The 23,071-nt window shown below is 38.9% G+C and overlaps 1 protein-coding gene across 2 annotated transcripts in view; it reads left to right on the top strand.

The window, feature by feature from the left end:
* The window catches only part of GPI (glucose-6-phosphate isomerase), a 40,524-nt gene that overhangs the window by 4,234 nt on the left and 13,219 nt on the right, over positions 1 to 23,071 (top strand). Inside the window, exons 1-4 of one of the 2 annotated variants that reach the window (XM_080552836.1) lie at positions 14,752 to 15,286; positions 19,594 to 19,684; positions 20,577 to 20,645; positions 22,503 to 22,622. In XM_080552836.1, coding sequence (XP_080408962.1) covers positions 15,168 to 15,286; positions 19,594 to 19,684; positions 20,577 to 20,645; positions 22,503 to 22,622 — 399 coding nt within the window. In that variant the 5' untranslated portion in view covers positions 14,752 to 15,167. Of the gene's footprint in view, positions 1 to 14,751; positions 15,287 to 19,593; positions 19,685 to 20,576; positions 20,646 to 22,502; positions 22,623 to 23,071 lie in introns of those variants that run through there. The other variant, XM_080552837.1, reaches the window with a different exon arrangement.

The following is a 23,071-nucleotide window of genomic DNA, read 5'->3' as shown; positions in this document are numbered from 1 at the left end:
CGTTGGACATATCCCATGACCTTCTAGTTTATATATTTAGACACCCCATACTAATCTTCTCTTCTGCAGGTCTGATGTCATCACCATTATTATAAGCAGAACTTGTCACTTGATTGACAGCAAATAACCTTTCCAAAAAGTAGCCAACAAGTAAGAATGTTTTGTAAGTGGCACATGATCATGAGGGCCGGCAGTCCCTTTTTGTTTACAGGCACTGGAAGAATTTCAGATATTTTTAAGGTCACTGTCCCTAATCCTGAGATGAAGGAGAAGATGTGTTTGTTTTTAAGTTGCTATTCTGCTTAAAAAACTGTCTTCCAGTTGTGCTGAAATGGAGGACTAGACCCTGAGATAAATTCTTTGTCTGTTGCAATAAGCTAGATGGGTACAGGAATGGAACACTCCCAACTACATGCACAAAATAGTCATTGGCATTTCACATTTTTGCTTCAGGAAGTCAACTACTTAAACATGTATAATTTTTTTGAAGTCTGATGATTCAGATGTCTGGGATCTCATTTTGCTTGTTTTCTTGAAAACTTTCACAAAAAGGAGTCAGCTTGCAAAACCACAAAAATGTACTTCTCAACCAGCTGTGGTAAAATAGTTTGCACGACCATCTAAATACCGTAGAAGTTTTTGTATTTTAAATAAATTTATTCTGATGAGTATCAAATGATTATGAATTCATTATTGGTTAGCCATTAGCAGTTGGCTCAGAACTTTGCAAAGTATGCCGCAAGTATGGAGATGTTGAGAGACTGTGAGGTACAAAGAACTGTTGTTGACAACATTTTATACTACTAGATCTTAGAAGACTGTTGGAAAACAGATATGCTGTAAATGTGTGATGAGAATAAGACTGTCTTTTTTACCTAGAAATTAATATGGTATCTAAGTATATTCTATTGTAAGATTGTGAGCAGGAATAAAATGTAATTCTGTGTGACTGGCCCAATTTATTAATAGGGTATTTAGGGTTCCTAATGTAATCGAGTCTAAACACAATTTAAGAAGGAGTAAAACAAAATTTAGAATGATTTCTGGAGGGACATTTATAAACATGTATAGAAAAATAGAATCCCTTCTATTAAATGTTTGAAATCAGTGACTAGCTGCCAAATGATGTTTTCTTTTCTTGTCCTTGTGTAACTGATTTTAGTAAGGTGTTATGTATGTCTCAGATAACAGAACTTGACTTTTTTAGAAAATGTCTTACATTGGATATAATTCTTATTTTAATGGTCTATATGAAGCATATTACCAGATGAATGGTGAATCTTGGATGATTTATTTAAAATTATTTTTATATAAATACGCGAAATGTTTTATATATGTTTATAAATATTTATAAATGTTTGAAGTGGTCTGGAAGGACGCCTAAATGGTAGTATTGAAGAATTTCCATATGGTAGTTCCTGCAGCAGAGGGGACTGAAAGCTTTAGTTAGCACATTGCCTTAGTGTCTGTCAGGGTACTGTAACAAAGGCAACTTAATTTCAGCTGCCTTAGTGGTACTGCTGCCACCTTTTGCCTATACAGATTACGTTGTATTGTGGAAAACTGCCAAATAAGGAGTAATTTCGTAATGTAGAACATGGAATTATGAAAGTAGGTTGAACAGAAAAATAACAAAGAAACTTGTAAGCTAATATCTCATGGTCAAAACTTTGTTAAATTACTTGCTAACACACGGAAACCTGTAGTTGATAAAAGCTGTGTTCTGATGCAGGCACGGCACTTGAATGGATTAGTCTTTTCCCTAGAGTTTCTTCATTAATGACAGAAATACCCAAAGGCCCTGCGTGTGATTGTGCTGTAGGTAATCCACTTACAGGAAGGCATTTCTCAGGAGCAATGAAATACGAGACTATCAAAGCTTTCTTTGTAAGCAATTATTGATAAACCCCTCAATACAGAACCTCTTTCAGGTGTCCTGTCCAGAGCAGTCCAGGTCTCCTGGTGACATCATGAAACGTGAGATACCTATGAGGTAGTCTTTGGCCACCTGTCTGTCCTGTGCTTGAGAAAATGTTGACAGAGGAGAGTGGGACTTATGTACTAAAACTTGGCAACCCAGTCTTGTCTGCATTCCACGAGGCCGGTGAGTTAGCAATGCTTGGTTGGCTCAGTACCACTTTCCTCTGGCTCCAAGAGGAGAGCCAGCGTAGCTGACCTCCGTGGCAGGTTTCAGGTTCTTGATTTATTTAGTCACCTTCTAGCGCTTTCACACTTTCTCTGTAACAGCAGCCAAGAGTGTATTTGGTTTGTTTTCATTGTGGTCCACCACCTGGATCTGGTTCTCCTTGGTAAATTTGACATCAGGCTTGAAGAGTTCACTCTGCTTATCACTTAAGATGAAGTGGGCAATGCAGCTCCCAGTGGTTTTTTACTTATGTTTGTTTTTTAAACTTTCTTAGCCAAAAGGGCGCACAGCTGGCTATGTTATTAGATGCAAATATCCTGCGCTGCTGGACACATGCCAGGCACCCAGGAGCAGGTCTCACAGTGTTTATGGTTCAGTCTACTGCTGTCTTTTTCACAGCCAAGAAACATCTTGTTTGGGTATTCATATGCTTGAAGTTTAAGGGCTACCAGAAGTTATTTCTCTGGCATCCCTCAGTACTTTAGATCTTTCATCATCTTCAAAGGCACCAGGGCATCTAAGGCAGATCGATGCCCTTTGTGTCTGAGTGGTCTATTTAAAGGTGCTCTCTGCATCCCCTATCTCAACTTCTACGTCAAGAGGCATGTACAAACCTCTCTCCTGTGATTTGGCTCCAAAGGTCCTGATTCATCTGTCATTAGTATAAATTGCGTGTAACTTTAGCTGTGGTTCTCCACTCTTTGCATGACATCTCATCAATTGCAGTATTGTAAAAGATGATGTAAAAAGCTACCATGTAAAGCTACCATACCAACTAAAAAGCTAGACTGTCAGATCACAGTTGTTGCTGGTCTAAGAGGCAGGAAACAAAACCTCAGTTTCACAGGAACTGCACGTATGCAACTCTTGTTTAAGTCATACGTGTTGGCATGAGGGACCATTAGACAACAGCCCTGTGGCAGCAACTGCCTGCTGAGGTTTGAGGGGAAGAAACATTTCAGCCTCGTGTGAGCACTGCTGAATAATTCAAAGCAGCAGATAAACAGTACCTACAGGTGCACTTTTTGTGAATTTCACACTGACAAATCAAGATGCTATAACCCAAATACATGTACTTCGTATACTTTTAGGCACATAACTTCAAAACAATGGTTATTGAAAGATAGCAGAGTAGTAAAATGACGTGTAGGTCATGCACATACTATACATCAGTTGTTTTCTGTTGTTGGATTTTGCATATGTTAGTTTTCTTTTGGAATTCCAGGAGTGAGAGTGGTGAACTGCTATTATATAGATCTTTCAAAACTAGACTTTGATACTGGTATTAACTGTCAACACTATATACATCTCAAGGACCTTTGTAATTCCAGGAGTTGGAAGACAAGAAGGAAATAATAGGATATGGAGAATACTGCATGGTGATGTAGTTGACAGATACTCAGTTTAGCTTTAAAGGAGAAGAAAAGAGATTGTACCGCACAGCCATATAGGAAATAAAACTAATTAGTGGGGGAACCTGTCGTGAATTTATCACAACAAAATAGCTTATGCTTAGCTTTCTCTAAGTAAGGTAAATACATGCTGTCTCGATATGAAATAAGGATATCAGAACGATAAGCCTATCATTTTTTATATTTCACTAACGTTAGCTGTAATTCGTTTTTGTCCAGCTCAAAGACACCATTAAAACATAGCATGAAATGCATACGTACATGAATAAATACATACACTGATTTGTCTAGCTTCAGTTGTCACCACAGATACTGCAAGAAATAAATAAATTACATGCTTTTATAAAGATTGATGTGATAAAAATACAGAGAGTTGTAATTTGTTTTTCACCATACCAATGCTAAAAATAGAAGAAGGTGGTAAATAAACTGCAATGGCATTGGGGCTTGTAAACAGCATTATGAGTTGGGGAAGCAATGTAGATCTAAATGTTTTATTTTCTCTATGCCTTTGGAGACAATTCTGTCCTGTTGTAGAGACTGTATTAGATAATAATCATAAAAGTAATTAAAAATTTCTGTTACTGGGTTCTTAAATTAAAATGTACAGTGTGTACATTTACCTCCCTTTCCCCCCATTCTATTGAGTATTTCTTTTAGAGAACAAATAATCTGTATAGTTGTTGAGGTAATATGATTTGCTATTTCCTGGAATAATTGCCCACAAACACGTGAACTTGACTGACCACTGTGCCAACAAGCAAATTCTTGGCTGTGTACACAGGGTGACCCCAGTGATGGTTTCAGAAGAGTAGGATTTGGGGATTAAATGAATTTGTCCCTGACAGGAGTTTTTCTGTTTTTCTCCTCATATGGAGCAAATTACATATTGACAGACTTCAGAGTTGCTAATTTTGGACTTCTGATTGCAAGTTGCATGCAGCTGATGGTTTTTAGTCTCCAAATTTTAGGAATGGTGGTTTCCTAAGAAAATCAAACTCGTAATACTTTGTGATGTTCTCTCATGGATTTTGTACATGCAGGACTGACAAAACAGCATAGTACATAATAAGAACGAAGTTCAATCTGTAGTGGTTTTATACCCTGTGTTTTTTAGAGTGTGTAATCATTTTTCTGAAAATACATAAACAGAAATCTTTGTAAAGCTCATTTCTCCAGCTGCACAATGGTATACTTGTAATTTTGGGGTTTCTGGGCATAAACATAGTAGCAATAACAGAAGATGTCTAAAGCGCGTTAGCCTTTGTCATGTTTTTAATTAATGATTTTAAGAATCATGGAACTGATCTTGCTGTGAGATCCATTTATCGATCTCTTTAAAGGCCTGAGCCCTGCAGTTAATGTGATTCCATTAGGCATTTAATTCTACTCCCGTTTTACAATAACATGAATGTTGGCATTTGTTTCAAGGCCAAAGAATTATGAATAAAGAATTACGAACTGTAAATATCCTTAGAATCTTATTCAATAGGGATGTGATTTCTTTTTGAGTTTTCCTCTGCAAAATTGTAAAGTAGCTTGAAAGATGAGGTACAGAGTTGTATCTGTAATTGAAGAGCCTGAAAATATTTGCATCAGTTACTTGTGCACTCCGTGTGACCATAGCATTTTAAATTCAAGGAATCTCATATACACACAGGGAAAAAACACAAATAGGTATTTCAAATGGAATCAGTAGAAAGAACAACATCAGCCTGTAGATTGGTTTTGAAAAAGTCAGTCTACAGAACCAAGATTTTAAAGAGAGATGCTGGCAAAACAGTTGAGCTCTTCTGATATGCACAGGAAAAAATGTCACTTGATGGGTAGGCATTTTGTAAAACAAAATCTACATTACCAGAGAACTTCCTTGAACTGAAACAAGCTGCAAGATGGGCTAATTTATTAAAATATTAATATTAGCCATTTTAAACAAAATTTTCATGAGATGCTCGTTATGATTTCACTGATGTGATAATTCATTAAATTGCAATGATAATAAATCTTGAGAGATTAAGCTTATAAGTGAATATCAAAGAATATTTTCTTTTTTCTTTTTTTTTTTTTTAAAGATCCTGAGATTCGTTTGGCATGCAGCTGAACAATCATTTATCTTTGCTGACAGTCTGGTTTACATTACTGGAACGTTTGCTGCTGTATACCAAATGGCATTGTCCAATTGGGTTTTATTTTTAGGCCGCTTTGTAGCAGACGCAGGCTGGCACATCACTGGTTACTCCAGTGATGTCTGTTACATTCCCGACAGGAGTCCCACTGAGAGGGGAGGAAGGAAACTAGTAGCAGAAATGATAGTGCAAAGCACAAGTCTCAAAACTCTGCTTTAGTGGGTCAGCTGCCAAGAATTACTACATGTGAATGGTACTTTAAAGTTGTCTGCGCTTCCCATTAGGGACTCTCTTGGCAATCTAAAAATCATACACAGGGAATTCGCTAGAACTTTGAATTAATATGCACATAACCGAGATAGTGTAACTGAAAGCTACCTCCTGTTTGATAGTGCAAAAGCCTTAATCCTCAGATGTGTATGCTATTCAGTGCAGCAACAGTGAACAGTTAAGAGTAGTAAGCCTATTTGAAAGAAATATTCCAAGAGAGTGGTTCTGTTGCTTTTAAGATGAGCGATCTTTGTGTTAAACTTAATGGGACTGACATCAGACCTCGTGACTGTAGAAAATGTATTTTGCTAGAAGCCTAAGTAACTTAAATGACTGTATTAAACCATTTCCGTTGTGAAAAGTATTTTTTACCTGGCAGTAAGTAGCATTTTCTCCACATACTTCGTCTTAAGACATTTCCTCTCTATAGTATATGTGCAAAATAAGTACACTATGTAAAATGTATATAAGTATAATTACACATAATTATAATAATATGTAATTAATGCAAATATAACATATCATAAATATAACAATTACCTGAAAAAGTTATGGGAGCCAACGTAATTTCACTACCATCAGAATGAATTTCCCGTTGTTTTCAGTGGAACGATATTTTACTTAACTGATTGGCTCACATTATAAAAACAGGAGACAAAGATGGCGATCACAGCCCCTCAAGCCAGGCTTTCGCAATGATTTCCTGTCTGAACTAGGCAAGTGCTTTTACCATGAATATAGACAAAAATATAGACAAAATATACATAATTTATCATGCAGTTATTTTATGTATTTAATTTAATTCACCATCCTTCCACATGAGAAAAAAATCTCCTTAGTTTTTTTCTACTACCTAGTCTCATTAGCGTGACACCACTAATGCAGTTATGAAAGAGTAAGCTTCCTGGTCATTGCATCATTAGCAGAATTATTAATTGTGCTTCCTGAATTTCTTTTCATTTTCATATTCAAGTCAGCCATAATAACCTTTTATAGTAAGTGGGCAAGGCTGACAACTAGTAAATAAATAGATCTTTACAGAAATTTTAAACTGAATGTAATAAAAAATCAGAGCAGGCACCATTGCTGTTCTTCCAGTCACTTTCAGGGTAAAAATCTTATTTCAGCTTCTTTACTGGTAAAGGGAAAGAAACAATGAATTGCAAGAGACTGGGTGAAATTTGTATTTAATGTCTAAAAGTACTTCAGAAGGAATTTACCCGTCAGTATTGATTACATAAAAAAGCAGGAAAAGCCTTCTGCATAAAGTTAGCTTCCCGGAATAAACCATAAGAATACAGGCTCTCAGAGCTACTTCTGTGTAGTCACTGGAACCTGTTTTATTGGAGGCCATCGTTATGCAGTCTTTCTGATCCAGCAGAAATTTTTGTCTGCTTCTGAAAGGAGCAGTCCCACCACACCCACTGCCTCAGACCTTGCTGTTGCCTGCGTTGTACATGCAGTGATGTTCTTGATGCTGTGTGCTGGCCCAAGATGAAAAGGCCTGAATAACAAACTTCTGTTGTTGTTGAAATGTGTGTTATCTTTTTGGCAGAAGATTGTGTTACCTTTTGGAAAAGAGGAGGATTTCTGTATGGACACTAAACTGGTGTCCCAGTAAGCAGTCTGATGCTCCATAGTGTCATCTGCAGCTTGAAAACGCCACTGCATGGGGCCTGATTTTATTGCCATTGGCATCTTGGCATTTTCAGTTTTGTTCCTATATTAATGTTTATGGCACGAATGCGAACTGACTATGAAATTTTAGCCTCAAGTCACACATGCACATCTGAAGTGATGCTGTATTGTCCAAATAAGTGTTCTTGACCACCATAAAAAGCTCTGATTTCTATAGCAGTGGACATTACTAAATAGTATTCATCCTTCGCTCATTATTCAAAATAATACCCTTGCTTTCTGTAGTATTTAATGTAACATGATGGAAGATTATAAATTATTTTCCTGCCTTGTTAAAATCCAAATGCCTATAGAAGAATTGTGTCAAAGATTAATGTATTCCTCTGCTACCAAAAAAGGTGTAAATTTGGTAACCAGTAATTGCTTTATATAACTAAAAATAATAGTCTTAGCGATTCTAGAGACACTATGACTTGGTAGCTTGAGCAAGACTATAGTTAACTGAAGAGAAGAAATTTTTCTGTGCAAATAGAAGTAATACGGGATCACAGTTTATAAATTCAGGAAACATACCTTCTAAAAATAACTCTTAAAACAACTGTACACCTCTCTCAAATGTAGGATTCTACTATAGGGTCTGGTATCCCTGGTCGTGTAAATAGTAGTGCCTGTGCTCCTCTCAAAAGAAATATGTAGTTGAACTGTCCATGCATCGTAGTAGAGACAAAAGATCCAAATGTGACAAGAATGAAAATTACTCTCATCTTAACAGAGTTTGATTAAAGCTTTAGGCATAGGGCTTTTTAAATGACAAATGCTCGATGAAATAATATTATGTCTTTATACTCCAGAGCACTATTAATCTGGGGTTTCAGGACTTTAAGAAATGTTAATTAACTAGTTACCATTCATGTACAGTGTTAGCATTACAGTCATTTTGTGAGTTGATAACTGAAGCATGGAAAGGTTAAGCTCTTCAGAAAGGATGAGACTGGGATTCTTTCCCATATGTGTTCCCTATTAGGTGTTTACAGAGATGTTTACTACTTACATGGTGTTCATCTCCTTGGATCTTCCACCAGGTTAGCCCAGAAAGGTCAGAAACAGTAGCAGGAGAGTATATGAACAGTCGCACCCAAAGCAGGATGTCAGCCACAGCTAAACGTGGCCTCAGTCTGTTTTCTAAGCTGATACAATATTTTAGAAAGCTGTGAATCACATAAATAACTTACCTTCTTCCCTCCCATAGCATAATACTTTGTAGTTATCAACGATGAGTTTTGCTTGCCATCAGACTACCCATGTGATGGTGTCTAATTAGGCCTTTTGAAGTTCTCTGTAAATAATAAAATCATTTAACCAAAATTAAACAAAAATAATTTTAAAATAAATATTCTATAATTATAATTATTATAAATAGAAATAAATAAATAAATAAATAATAAATAGAATAAGCAAATTGCTAGACAAAAGGAAAACCCTACTAGTTTCTAATTTTCCTTCTTACCATACTCTTTATATGACATTCACTGTTCTCCAAATCTTTAGTGCAGTGTCAACTTTTAATAAGAGAGAGCATGTTTAATACTATTTGTGTGTATGCATGCATGTATATATATATGGATGTATGTGTACACACTAACATGTATGTTCTTACTATACAGCTGCTTATTCTCTTTCAGAATGGAACCTCTTCTGCCTTAATATTATTTTACCAAATTACTACCTGTAATATAGTCCATTAACATATAGGGGTGATGAAACAGTGGACCTAACCAAAGAAGCTGTGGTTATTATCAGCAATCCATTTTAACACACAGTAGGCCCTGCTTCTTTGTGAACAAAACTCATTTTTCTTCAAAATATTACCATTCCTAGTATAAAAGAAGCTCTCATTTTAACAATTTTTGTATTTCTGAGAAAACAAGCCCACTTCCTACCTGTGTTTTCACCTCTATTGCTGTCACCTCATTTAAAATGCCAATAAATTAAAATGTGGTGGCTTAATGCTCATTTATATTCTGGCTCCCTTTCTGGTAGATGAAAGGCTATTTGTAACAATAAGAAACTTTTAGAAAAGACTTCTGTTACAGACCATGCCTCTAACACCACTGGAAGATTTTTCCCAGCATAATACAATTTATGTTCTTAGGACGCCCATGTTACTGGGGTTTTGGCCCACATGAGATGTATTCAAATAGCAAACTGTATTCAGATGCCGAATAAGCAGTGCAGTACTGCCATCTGTTGGTAGCTGGTTAGGAAAGCTGCGGAACTTCTGCAGAACCTTGAACGATGACTGCCACGCAGAGCTGCTGTACGTTATTACTGTTTTCTTCTTCCGACTGGCTGTGTTTCCCTCGCAGGGCATTTGCCCTGTCCTGCTGCATTGCCGGGGAACTGCCTGGGGTGACAGGGGGCTGCAGCCGGCCCAGCTTTTCAGTCCCTCTTCCATGTCTGAAGTTACTCGCTGGGGCATAGCTGGTGAAGACCAGGCAGGACTGTAGCTGGAATAGCAAAGAATTCTGCACACATGCCCCAGCCCCTCTGAGGGGGACGAGAAGGGAGAGCAACTTGCAAAATTTCTCAGCGTGAGTTTTAAAGCCTGTAAAACCTAAGACAGACTTAAAGAATATTAAAAATACAGTTTCACTTTCTAGTCAAGAAGTACTTGCATATCATGAATCTAATCAATGGCATCGCTTTTTAATACAGAAGATATGGTGCAGGACGTGGAATTAGGAATGTGAGTTAGTCCCAGTGACTCATTAGGAAATCCTCAGAAAACCACAAAGGTTCACTCTTTTAGCAATGTCAAGCTGGGTTTCAGAAGTGCCAAGCACCTGCACAGTGGATTCAAGATGTGACAGCTCTGCACAAGAGCCATCAATATGTTTCTTAAACATGCACATTCCAAAACTGTGTGTGTTATCTAATGAACCGAAATTCCTTATAAAGGTTATATGAAGGGTACATTTACTACAACCACTTACTGCACGCTAGAGTTAATTTGCATAGCCAAGCAATAAAGCAGAAAGAGTTAGCAGCAGGAGTTTTAAACAAAGTAATCACCACCTGTGATCATAGTCCTGAGCATCAAGAAGGGCTTAAAAAGTATTCTGAAAAGACAAGATAAATAAAAGTGACAGAGCAGAAAAAAAAAATATATATATATACATATGGTTATAATGGAGACATTGATTTTACAATACATGGAAACTTTCCACACGTGTACTGCTTCATGGCCCAAAGGAAATGTGTAACTGCACTTCTCTGTTCTAAGACCTGTATTATTTCTCACTTTGCCAGTTTCCTCCATTGTCACAGATGCTGGTACCCTTTTATCTCTCAAAATGTTTGACTGGTTAACCTAGCAATGTTAAACTTAGAGCAATTGCTTCCTGTCTGTCCTTAGCATGAAGTTAGCTCTTTCTGTGCCAAACATGAAAAAGAGTTGCATCTGATTACCACAGTCTGAGCTAAAAAGATTACCTCTCCCTGCAAAGCTTCCCATACTTAAAAATTCAGGGCACTTAAAGTTAGTACAAGTACTTAAAAATGTAGATATAGATGATCAGCTCAAATATTTCAGAGTTAGCACATTGGCACAGTCAGTCCTGACCTCAGATTGGTATGTCCTTTTTTTTCCCTGAAACCTGCTCCAATCTCAGCATGAACTTCTTTGCTGATGTCTTGATTTGAAAATCTTATGTCTTATTATCAGTCAGTCCTCAGAAGAATCTACTACTTTCTCTGCCACTGTGGAAATATTTTGTTTCCTTAGTAGAAAACAAAAGCTGGATTCAAGATTGTAGTTTTGTTTGCTTTCATTTAATAAAGTGAGTTAGTACGATGGATTTAGCTGGAAGTGGATTTATATCTGAAAAATTTCTATCATGCCGGAAAATTTCAATTAGGGGAAATTAGCCACTTGGTTCTTTCTGATAAATTAATCATAGAGATTATCTATTAAATGTGCCACTTAACCTTTCTGGCATAAGTGCCTGAGGCAGTAGTATTTAGGCTCTACACATTCATTTGGAAATATTAATTTCTATGCAGCTGTCTTGCAAAATGGAATTTTCACTTGTCTTTTTTATAAGTAGGTCATTGTGCAGCTGTTCTTAATGGAGGCTGGCATTTGTAAAATGGTAAATCCACCATTGTACCCTATAGGTCAGAAAATTGATCTCCATCAATTACAAAATATCCTTTACTAAAATGCCCTTTCTCAACCCCGAAGGGTGTCATCCCTCGCTATGATAGCCTTTGGCCTTTCTGGAATGGGAATGTGTTTCAGCTGGATACTTTGCAAAAGACGAAGCATCACCGTGTTCACACTATCTGTCTTCCATTAGTCTAAGGTTTTGTCTTTGTTCTGCATCATGGCTTCCATCTACATTAGAGCTGCCTTAAAATTAATCTTAGGGGAAATTGGTATGACAGCTAGCAGCTGTCAAAGAAACAGCTGTCTCAGCTGCTGAACCTCCCAGGTCCAAATCCTCCTACTCCCTACAATGAAATCAATTGATCTTTTCAATGTAGACAAGGCCTCACTGTCCCTGTAGTGGTCAGCTGTTGCACAGCTTAGGGAGAGAAGCAACTCCTGGAACAGCTACAAACCTTATCCTGTAGACCTTGAGAGATTAAAATTAGGACCTTGACCTGGATATCTCTTTTATATGTCATAAAATTTGCATAGTCTGCTGCAGGAGTAGTTTGAACTCTAGAACTTTCTAAGGGTTGTATACCCTGTAGCCTAGCAAAAGATGATAGGAAGTAAGAAGGTACTGGCAGCAGAGAAGGATGTGCAAGAAAGTATAAATGGCAGATAATTTAAAAAGTTTAAGGTTAATGAAATGAGAGAAAACATTTCAAAATCTTAGAATAAAGTATTACAAAAGAATGCAAATGGAATTTACAGTATGTGAACAGCATACACAGTACTTACGAGTAACAAAATAAGCATTTTAGAGAGTGGAATTGGCAGCAAGACAGTGATGTTGTGGTCCATACTATGAAACAGAATTAGTATGTCCTTATTGATTACCTGAGCCTATACATTCTTGCACAGATAAAATTAAGCATGAGGAGAATGCTTGCAGATTTGGGATGTGAAGCAAACAAAATCCTTCTGACTTTGGGTTTGGGTCAGGTGAACTTGCAGATCTTGAAGATTTAAGATCTCAAGGATTTGGAGACAATTCAAATTATGCAAGAAGCATAATAAAAAAGACAGGGAAGGGGAAACAAAATTGAATAGAGCTGTGTTGAATCATGGACGGAGGTACAGTTGGGCAGTTGTGCTGTGTAAGGACATAGGACTCAAATTTCATATGAAAAGGAAAAGAACAATAACATGATTCAAGATTGTTACCTGATCAGAGCAGTAGGAAGCTACAGAGCTGTGCTGTGGTTGGGTAGGTTGCAAAGTAGGTGGAACAGTGAGGTGAGAAAAAAAGAGAAGCACAGTAATGAGTGAAAAATTAGTAAAGGAATCAGAGGGAGACATTTTAGCAGGTCAAATATCAAGATGCAATTAAATTCTGAATTTCAAGAAGAGGATTGCAACTTATGTGTATATATATGTCATATATATATATATAACTGTTATATGTAACAGTTTTACAGTGAAAGGTAGGATAGGGGAATTGCCAAAGGGTAAATAATAAAAGAAGAAAAGTAGAAGCAAAATTGAGATGTCACCTGTGTTTAAGAAAACAACAGGATAGATGGGAAGACCTGCAAGAGAAATGAATGTAAATTTGTACAAATGGCAGACCTTCACTTTGAGACTAATCAGTAAAAAAAGGCATGAAGATTGCTCTGAGTACAATTATAGTGGGGTAACCACTGTTGACAGCAGAATAGAAACTGAGGAAAATGTATGTGTGTCAGGGATCACTGGATTTGGTGGGGATGCAGTGAGACTACTATAATGAAATCCCATTAGCCCTGATTTAAGAAAAATCGTACAGGTGAGTCAGGAATATTTCATGACTGACTATGAAACTCTATCAGTAAAGCTAACACTTTTAAAAGGGTGTTTATTCTCTCTCCATGACAAATAGGAGATATTTGTTAGGCCAAAGAACTTTACATCCTGGGTTATAGCCTATGAATGGGAGTCTAGTATTATTGAAGATTATTTAGGATTATTATCCTAAAGACCTTGAAAAGGGAGGAAAATTTATAAAGTTAACGTGGTAGTGTGCATGATGACTGAAGTGGCGTCTGAAGGATTACTGGGCACTTGTGTGCTCCTTTGTGGAATCACCTTCATAGTCCAGATGTTACCTGTCTTTTCTTTTTCCATCCTTACATGAAAGCATGCAGGGAACCAGTCACTGATAGATGGTTAGGCAGCATGAAAGAACCTGTGTTGCCTTGGAGATGTTGCCCAAACCTGTGACAGGCAGGGATGAGAGTGGCCACCAAAAATGCAAAAGAAGTAAAAACTTATAAAGTGTTTAAGATTTATTATGCTGAAGAAAAAAAAATCCTTTGGCTTGTTAAACAGTTAAGTTTGAAAACAAACAAACAAACCTTAGAAACAAGCAAGTGTGCTGTGAGGTAAGGAAGGACCTTTGTTATACAGTTTATTGTCACTGAGGTATACATTTGGTAACATAATTAGGTTCAATTAAGAACGTTTGGGGATTTTCAGTAAGGAAAAATATGTAGATTCTATTGCTTAGGGCTTGGGCTGTGATTTTAGTGATCTGAGTCAAATTCACGTTCTGTGACTGATTTAGGCCCAGATCCATGGAGGGGCTTAGGTGCTTAAAATATGACTTCACTGGGATTTATTCACCTAAGCCTCAAGCGCATAATCCCCAGAAGCCGACATACGCCCCTGTTTCAGCAACGTTTGCTCTGTGCCCAGAACAGCCCGTTTTTTTTCCTTGAAGAACCGAGCAGCTGCTCGCCCGCCTGCCCCGGCCTGCCTTGAGGAGGCTGCGGCCGCGCCCCAGAGCCAGGCGGGCACCCAGGCCCCAGCCGCCGAGCTCCTTATGTAAGGGCCTGGGGGAACCCAAGGCTGCCGGAGCCAAAGCCCCAGCACCCAGCATTGGAGATGCTGCGCTCAGCTCCTCGGAAATTTCCATGCCCAAGGCCGGTTTCGGGGCTGGCGCCGAGCCCCCGGTGTGAGCAGCGCCGCCGTGGCCCCCAGTAGGGCTGGGGGGACCGGGCTAGAAACGGCCCTCGGCAGCGGCAACAGGGAAGCCGGATCTTTTCTAACCCGGTCCCTTCCCAACACACCGACACCGATCCCACCGGCCCCCGCTGCCTCACGCAGGTGCCCCGGGGCGGGGGAACCGCGTTGCGCAGCATCTTGGGGGGGCTCATAACAGGGGTACCCGCGGCCCCCACACGCTGCCACCCCTCTGTAAGCGCCTCTCCCGGCCGTGAGGAAGCTCATCCCGCCGAAGGGAAGGAGGCTGGTGCCGGGGCGGAGCCGCGGGCAGGAGGCCGAGCTTCGCTGCTATAAAACCGGGGGCGGCCGCCCCATCCCCGCTCGCCCTGCCCGCTTCCGTGACCTAGTGTGAGCCGCTTCAGCTCTGCCTGGCCGCTAACATGGCGCTGTCTGCCGACCCCCATTTCAAGAAGCTGCTCGAGTGGCACAAGGCGAACGCCTCCAAGCTCGTCCTGCGGCAGCTCTTCGAGGGCGACAAGGAGCGTTTCCAGAAGTTCAGGTGAGACTGGGGAGCCTCGGGGCTGGCAGAGGGCCCGCCGGCAGGAGGCACCCCCATACACCCTCACACGGCTGCCGCCGCTCTCCTCGCCTCGGGCGCCCCGGGGAAGGCAGCCGAGGCCGAGCCCCAGCGACCGGGGCCTCCCGGCGGTGCTGGGCGGGCAGGAGGGCGAGCAGCGGCCCCCCCCGGGCAGGTGGGAGCCCCCCCCGGCAGCCCTGGGCACGGCTGCCCCGCGTGTGCTCGTCCTTGACTCCTCCTTGCGGCTGGGACGTGCCGGGCGGCACAGCGCCGGGCTGCGGCGGCGCAGCGGCATTCTGGGGCCTGCCGCCTGCTTAGTCATGAGAAGATGCCTGTCCCCGCGATAAGATGCCTGTCCCCGCGATAAGAGCAGCGCCGAGCATCGCCCCCGGCCGCCCCTGTGCCCCTACCTGTCGGCCCCTGCCCCGGAGCGGTGTGGGCGTTTAATCCTCCCCTGCTACACCTACTACAGCAGACACGTTGCAAAGGCTTTTTCCTAGAGAAGGAAGTAAGACGTGGAAGCAGCGTGATAACGTGCAATGTTCTCGTCCCATAAAACGGGGCTGCTGTCTCCTGTGTTCAGGAGACTGCCGAGAAGTCACATGTGGTTATACTGCTGGGCTCCACCAGCGATCTGGGAAGTCCATTAGTGCGTAGGTACATCACTGATTTGATTTTTAAAGTGAGCCTGGGCAATATACACACAGCCAACTTCTTCAAGAAAGAGCCATCTTACTTGTTGCATGTGTCAAAAATTTTCACTGGTAAAGTGACTTTTCTCCTCTTGAGCTCATTTGATACTACCTGAATTGTAATGCAACATCACATATGAAGTTCTGCATACCAGCATACAACAGTTAGTGTCATTCTGCATTGATGTGAAAGGTATGCTAGGTTTTTGGAGCATTAACTTCATCTGGCTCTCCTAACAGAACCTTTAACTGCTAAAACTGTATTAATATCTGTAAGCTCAATCTCTTGTCTCTTTAGCAAAAAAAAAGGTCCTGGTCGCATGCTTCCTTATCTCCAGTACATTTCAAAAGACTGAATTTGTTAACATCCTTGTAACAAAGGAAAGCTGAAGCAGACTGAGTAAATCCAAAGGTATAACTGAGCTGCTTCGTACAAGACTTCCTGAATGGCTTGAGCAAGTGCTACTACTGGGAATAGCACTGAATATTAGTCTTAGTGGCTGTCACTTTATCATGCAAGCTACTTTAACTGTAAAATGTGAGCTCAATTTCAAATAGTCTGTATTTAATTTCTTGTGAATATGTAATAGACTAAGGGAGTTACACTGACAGTTGCTGTGCACTGAGGATAAGGTATTTGGCAACTCATGTTTCAAGCATATATACTCATGTGTGGCATGTTTTCTCCGTGCTGGAAGTTATAAGTATGTCTCAGAATGTGTCTATCTGATTTGTATTTTTCTTGTGAAATGCTCTGTACTGAGGGTATTCACTTCAAGTAGCTGCTTAATGTTTTTTTGTGCAAACTGTAAGGACAGGAAACAGTTGAGATGTTTGATTCATTAATCTGTATTAATGACATCTCTTCATGATTTTGGTCCTGTTTCCTGATAAACCAGCATTATTGACTACCCAACAAATTCTGTCATACCCAAATATACAAAACTGACAGCCAGGTTTAGTTTGATAAATCAGCTTGTGTACTTCTCAGTGATTACCACTTTACCACCATCCTGCGGCTCTGGCTTGTAGTTAACATCTGTTGAAAGCCAGTCCCAGAGGTTTGGCCACAAGGTTCTCTGCTTAACTTGCACCTCTTCCCTCATGTGAAAATCATCTTTATGAAGATGCTTCAGATCCGTTGGGTATAATCATAAAATCATTGATTATCTTCTAAGGGGAAAAAAAATATACTTCAGTAATAGTGCTTCATGACACTTGTGCCATAGAAATTTTAGAATCAGTTTTTAATCTGAATACTTGATCTCAGAGACTAAGTATCTTTTAAATCTTACTATAAGAACCTTATGCTCACTGGCTGTGTCTTACTGAGTATGGATAGAAGACTTTCCTCCGGTCTTGCCTCCATTGATGAAAACTTGCATAGCCCCTTCTTCTGGTTTGGAGCAGGGTCAACTATGTACAGTATGTTTTTGATTTTTCTCTGCTGCCTGAATATATGGTCTGGTAGGAACAGTGGGCCTTTCACTTCACAGTGGAAGGCTACATCACTTAAGTGTGGATGTGGCTTACGTGACAAGTCCTCCGTTCCACCTGGGTAGCGCTACTGCTAGATGCCGCATTGCAGAATGGGTAGTGTAGCAGAATGCAATTGAGCTGCACGTTTCTGTGCATCTGTTTAAAGAAGGGGTGGAACTCCTCGTATAAGGGTTCAGGATGAGATGAGGCTCTGTGCTTGTGTTGTACCTCCAGTGTGGGAACTGGGAAATCAGATGTCTTGTATTCACTGTTAGCCATTGCTCTTTTTTTCTCATGGTGTCTTTGCGATACCATCTTCCTGCAGTTTCTTCAACTCAGTGGTGACTTGAATCCAGCCAGAAATTCAAAGGGTATTTCTAAGTCTAGCGAGGTTGGTTATTTATATAAGTTAAAAAAAAAAAGAAAGAAATTGGAGAAATAAAGCATATGACAGGTAAACAAAAGACTTTAAGTATTTTATCTTCATGAAGAACACTAAGACTGTCTTCCTACGATTAAACTGTAGCACTGAAGAATCATTAGTACACTAATGGTCTTGTAGTGCCCTTAGTGAAATGTGCTCAAACCTGAGATCAGTCTGTAAACATACCACATCTAACTTTAAATAGAAAGACGTGAAGGATTTGTTCCTTTTTTGTACTGTATCAATGAAGAGCAAATTTGGCAGGTGAGAGGTAAGTCTTTAGCTTAGCTAGTTATGTTCCAGGTGTTCTTACACTAGACGGTTGGCGTTTCAGGATTACTTCTTGCACCCTCCTGAAGAAAAGGTTGATAAATAGTATTAATACTGTTTTTCCTTGCTTGCCTTATTTTTTGATAAATGTTCTCTTAAGCCTGTGCTTGAAGATACCTGTCTTTCCTTATTTAGTTGCTTCTGTGTTTTAAGACCAATTTTCTGGTCTTGAATTCTTTTTTTAAAAAAAAAAAAATGAAACCACCTAAATGTCTAGACCTTGCTGGTCATTACTGTTATTGCAAGTTCAGTCCCATTCTTCCAATCTTGCATGCTCTGTCATGCTATATCTGTTTAGGATAGCAACAATACTATGTTTTGTCCCTGCCAAGTCCATAGTATATCTTTGCAGTAAAAAAGAAGTGATATTTGTTGCCAAATATTGAGAAACTAGAGGCAGGGCAGATAATGAGCAACACGGAAACACTGAATTTAGATGCATGCAATTTCCTGTGGCTTGAGCATGTGGAGCAAACATGACAGTAACTCATTTAAAAAAAGAAAGACACTGTACAGCAGACTTCATCAAGTCTACTGAATGACTTACAGGACTGACTCTTGAATTTAAAGTAAATGTGTACATTAGGTTGTTAATTAGTGCAAAGGAGAAATGGATGGAAAACTTCTGTATAAGACAAAAAAGCAACTGTAGAAATTATCGTTTTGATACAAGGCTAGTAAATACAACAGGACTTACTTGATTTCTAATAGACTATTTTCATGGTTTACCTCAGTTCTAAACCTAAAGTCTGTCTTTTAAATGTTAGGCTATAGTTCTCTGGGAAGGATTAGCAAAATCATTTGCAGAGCTCTGAGTCAGTAAGCAAAGTGAGACTATGCAGTGCACAAATAGGAAGTAATTCTGCATCTTACTTGACAGTATTTCTGTACATGCAGTTGTATAGACTTGTAAATCAGTTTTGTTTAGGCTGCCGTATAAAAAACATATCTAAGTTTGTTAAAATGAACTGTAGGAAGACAGTATAGTTTTCTTAGCTGCAAAAGATGGTGATAAGCTTGGTACCTATGATGTATTAGGAAAAAACTAGTTGCTAGAGACTGCTAGTGGCTCAGTTGAAAGTGGAACGTGATTGTGTGGCTGTGCATTAAATATACTTAATTGTATTTAGACTTTCACAAGCAGAAAATGAACACTACAATTGAGGTTGTTGAAAACCGTAGTCTAGAGTTAAAATGGTATACTACCTAGTAAATCGTTTTATAAAATTTGTGGGGGCCAATTAGTCCCTCAGGTCATCTATATTAACTTAGCCTAACTAGGTTTCTAATCACTACTTGTAGAGTTGTCATTGTCTTGCTTAAAACTCTTTAAGAAGGTGTAATTAAGTGACTTGTTTTGACAGCTTGACTCTGAATACTGATCATGGGGATATCTTGCTGGATTATTCGAAGAACCTTGTTACAGAAGAAGTAATGAAAATGCTGGTGGAACTGGTAACTAAAGAAAACTTTGTTTTATTAATTCAGTGTTCTAGAAGTTAACTTTCAACTGTAACTCATTCTATCATTGTTTATACACATTTAGCTCTGAATTCAAGAGATGATCGAAGTTCAAGGTCACATGGTTTTAAGCCTAGTAAGGCATTGTTGAAAGTATTGCATTTTCCTTTGGCCACAAGGAGCAGAACCATTTTCAATTCCCAGATCTCTCTTGAGCTCTCTGATTTGTCTGTCAAGACTTGTCTGTAACAAACCAGCTGCCATATGGGACTGTTACTGGGGTTTGCAGTAAAATAAGAGATGAATATCAAGTTGTAAGAGAAGCTGATATTTTCTAGACCTCAAATGGAAATACATTCTTTCGTGTCATGTAGTCTTAGTTTTGAGATTCATTTGCAGTTGAATGCATTTTAAGAAGCTTGTGTCATTAACTTCAATTTAGCATGGTGTCCATAATTACAACCCTTCCTTAACTATTGGTTCAGCCAAAGGCTAAGACTGGATAGATTTTTTTAAAAAGCTTCCAAAAATAGCTGAAGTGAAACTACTTCTGCTGCTATTCTGTTTAAAAAAAAAAAACTAAGCTGTTACAAAGAAATTAATCCCGTAGCAGTCTGTCAAGATGAAACTGAGTAATTAAGACTACTCACTACATCTTGATCTTTTAGTACATGTTACCATGTAGCATTATTTAAGGGAATAAAAATACTTCCTATAAAATAAGCATTAACTTTTGTATGCTTTAAAACTAGTTAGATGAAAAACACACCATATACTTCTGTTTTGCTCTCTTGTGCTAAATGCTTACTCTCCTTAGTGTAGCTGGACCTTTGTAGTACATGTTGACTTACTATTTTTAAGAGAAATCTATTTTTACATTTCTCAGGCAAAGTCAAGGGGTGTGGAAAGTGCCAGAGAGCGAATGTTCAGTGGAGAGAAGATCAACTTCACTGAGGTAAGGCTATTTCTGTCTATAGTTCTTACCTTTCAGTTGTGCTTATATTATGGATGTTTGTGCATCTCTGTAAGGGAAGTCTTGAACTCACTCAAATTGCTACTCTGAAATGCTGAAAGTGGTTTTAACTTTTGTTTTGTTACTTACATGAGAATCTCTAAGAGCTTAATGTGAACAAAGCTTTTCAGTCTTCCCTCCAACAAAAATTGTTTTTAGATAAGTTGGTGGTGTATTTTTTCCTTGCTCTTCACTTTCGTAGAGAGGAAGATGAGTTAGGTCTTGCAAAGGGCATAGAGAAGAGTATTTCATTCCAGGTATGCCTTAGAAGCTTTTTCTTAATGAGTGTTCATAAAGCTTAGTAATCTGCATGTAATGTGTTAGCAAGGGTTGTGTAAGACTTCCTGCTTTGGATTGTTGATGCTACTTATCTTTGGGTACTTCTAGTAGTAGAGACTATAAGCCATCTTGAAAAACTAGCCATGTATTTTGGTAAGACTGAGTATATTCCTCTCTGTAGATCTGAGGGTTGTAATGATAGTTAAATCTTCACAGATTTAATACAGAGGAACCAGTTGCACCTTATTTTTTAAATTAAAAGTAGGTTGAAAACTGGAAAATCAGTGTAACATGATTTACTGATCTACCTTAAATATTTAAGTCCATTTGAGGTAAATTTGCAGAAATCAATATTTGCTCTGACTTGGTTAACTGATTTAATTCTTGCACAAGCAGTTTACTTAAAAATCACTCAGTGGCTGAATGTTGTATTGCTTGTAAATACTGCATGTTTGTAGAAATTCACAGACTAAACCAGAAAGCTTCACTGGAGAATCATTTCTCTTCCTTTTATATTAATGCCTTCAATACACAGTTAGAGTTTTAGACAGTGGAAGAAAAAAGGGAGCGGGGGAAACGTGGGTAAGTTTAACATCTGCCTGGTTCTGGTTCTCAGATATTGCTTTCCAATAGCCCCATGTAACAGATTATTACAAGGTTAGCCTATCTCTGACCGTATATTATGGAGTTATTCTTCATTTTTTACCTGAGATCAAATATAATGGCTCAAGTTGTCTTAGAAGAATATATTTTTCCCTGATAGCACTTGAACACAATATTAAACTATCTGGTGTGTTTGGCATCTGCTGCTAGCTCCCAACTTCAATACTGTCTCAATATGGCGACTTTGTTTAGCGGTTACCTGCATGATGACTATTTTCATTATCAGGCTGTTTCTCATTTACAGTAAGAAGACCTGGAATTAGATTTGGATTAATTCATTTTCTGTTAATGTGAGATAGCAAATGAAGTTGAATGGGCTCTGGAGCATGTGGACAGTATGAAATGGCCATGAGATGTTAAACAGAATGCTGTCAAACAGTGTTATAGAATAAATGTAGAACAGTAAGACAAAAGGAAGCTGCTTAATAGCAAGAACTGACTTGTCTACTATTCTTGTTCTACATCAGATCATTTTTTAGCCATGTCTTAAATATTTAAGACTTGTCTGTGTTTGGTGCTGCAGGCATTGACTGCTCAGTTTGTTCTTAGGTGGAAATTATTTATAGTTCACCCAAGCATGATATTGCCAGGTGTTTGTCTTGATGAGTTAGAACTTGTAGGCTAATATGGTGCAAAGACAGTGTACAAGGTCGCATATATCTGACCACTCATTATGGGGGCAGTCTTTACTGTCTACCACAACTTAGAAAATATTTTTGTTTAACAGCAGACAGCAGTTGAAAGCAGTTCCAGTTAATCTGAAGGATTATTAACAACTTTTAAGACTGTACTACTTTCTGGGTGAAGTATGAGTAAGAAATAATTCATTTTTTTCCTTCTTTCTTCCTCTTGTTTTAGAACCGAGCTGTGCTTCATATCGCTCTGAGAAATCGTTCCAATGTGCCAATACTTGTGGATGGGAAAGATGTTGTTCCAGAAGTAAACAAAGTGTTGGACAAAATGAAACACTTCTGCCAGGTACAATATATCACCATAACCTTTTATGTTTGTATTATAGTCAACCAGGTTCTCTTACAGGCATGTTGTTAAGTACCGATTATAGACTGGTTCACACAAGCTATTCTGCACTTGTTGGATTAGGTTTATAACAGTACTGGCTCAAGCATGGAATTAGAGCTGTTTTAAGCATGACTTTCTTGCATGTCAGTTTGCAGGTGGGCTTTTCTTTAATGGGCTCTCTAGATCTTACTCCTTTAGTAGTATTTATTTCAGAAGTTTGAAGTCTTGTAAAACATGAAGTACCCCATTCAAATATTGCTTTATTTCTTCTTAACATCTTTCTTACTACTTGACTCTTAAGTAGAAACTGCCTCTTAAAATTCTTTTAAAATCAGAAGGAGAGAGGGAAGAAGCTCCCAGCTCACTTCTAATTTGGTTGTGGTCTGCTTAAGTAGTTTTTTAAAGAT

Source organism: Anser brachyrhynchus (genome assembly GCF_964034855.1).
Source record: "Anser brachyrhynchus genome assembly, chromosome: 12".
NCBI lineage: Eukaryota > Metazoa > Chordata > Aves > Anseriformes > Anatidae > Anser > Anser brachyrhynchus.
Note: the sequence above shows the minus strand (reverse complement) of the source record. Positions and strands in the feature narration are given on the sequence as shown.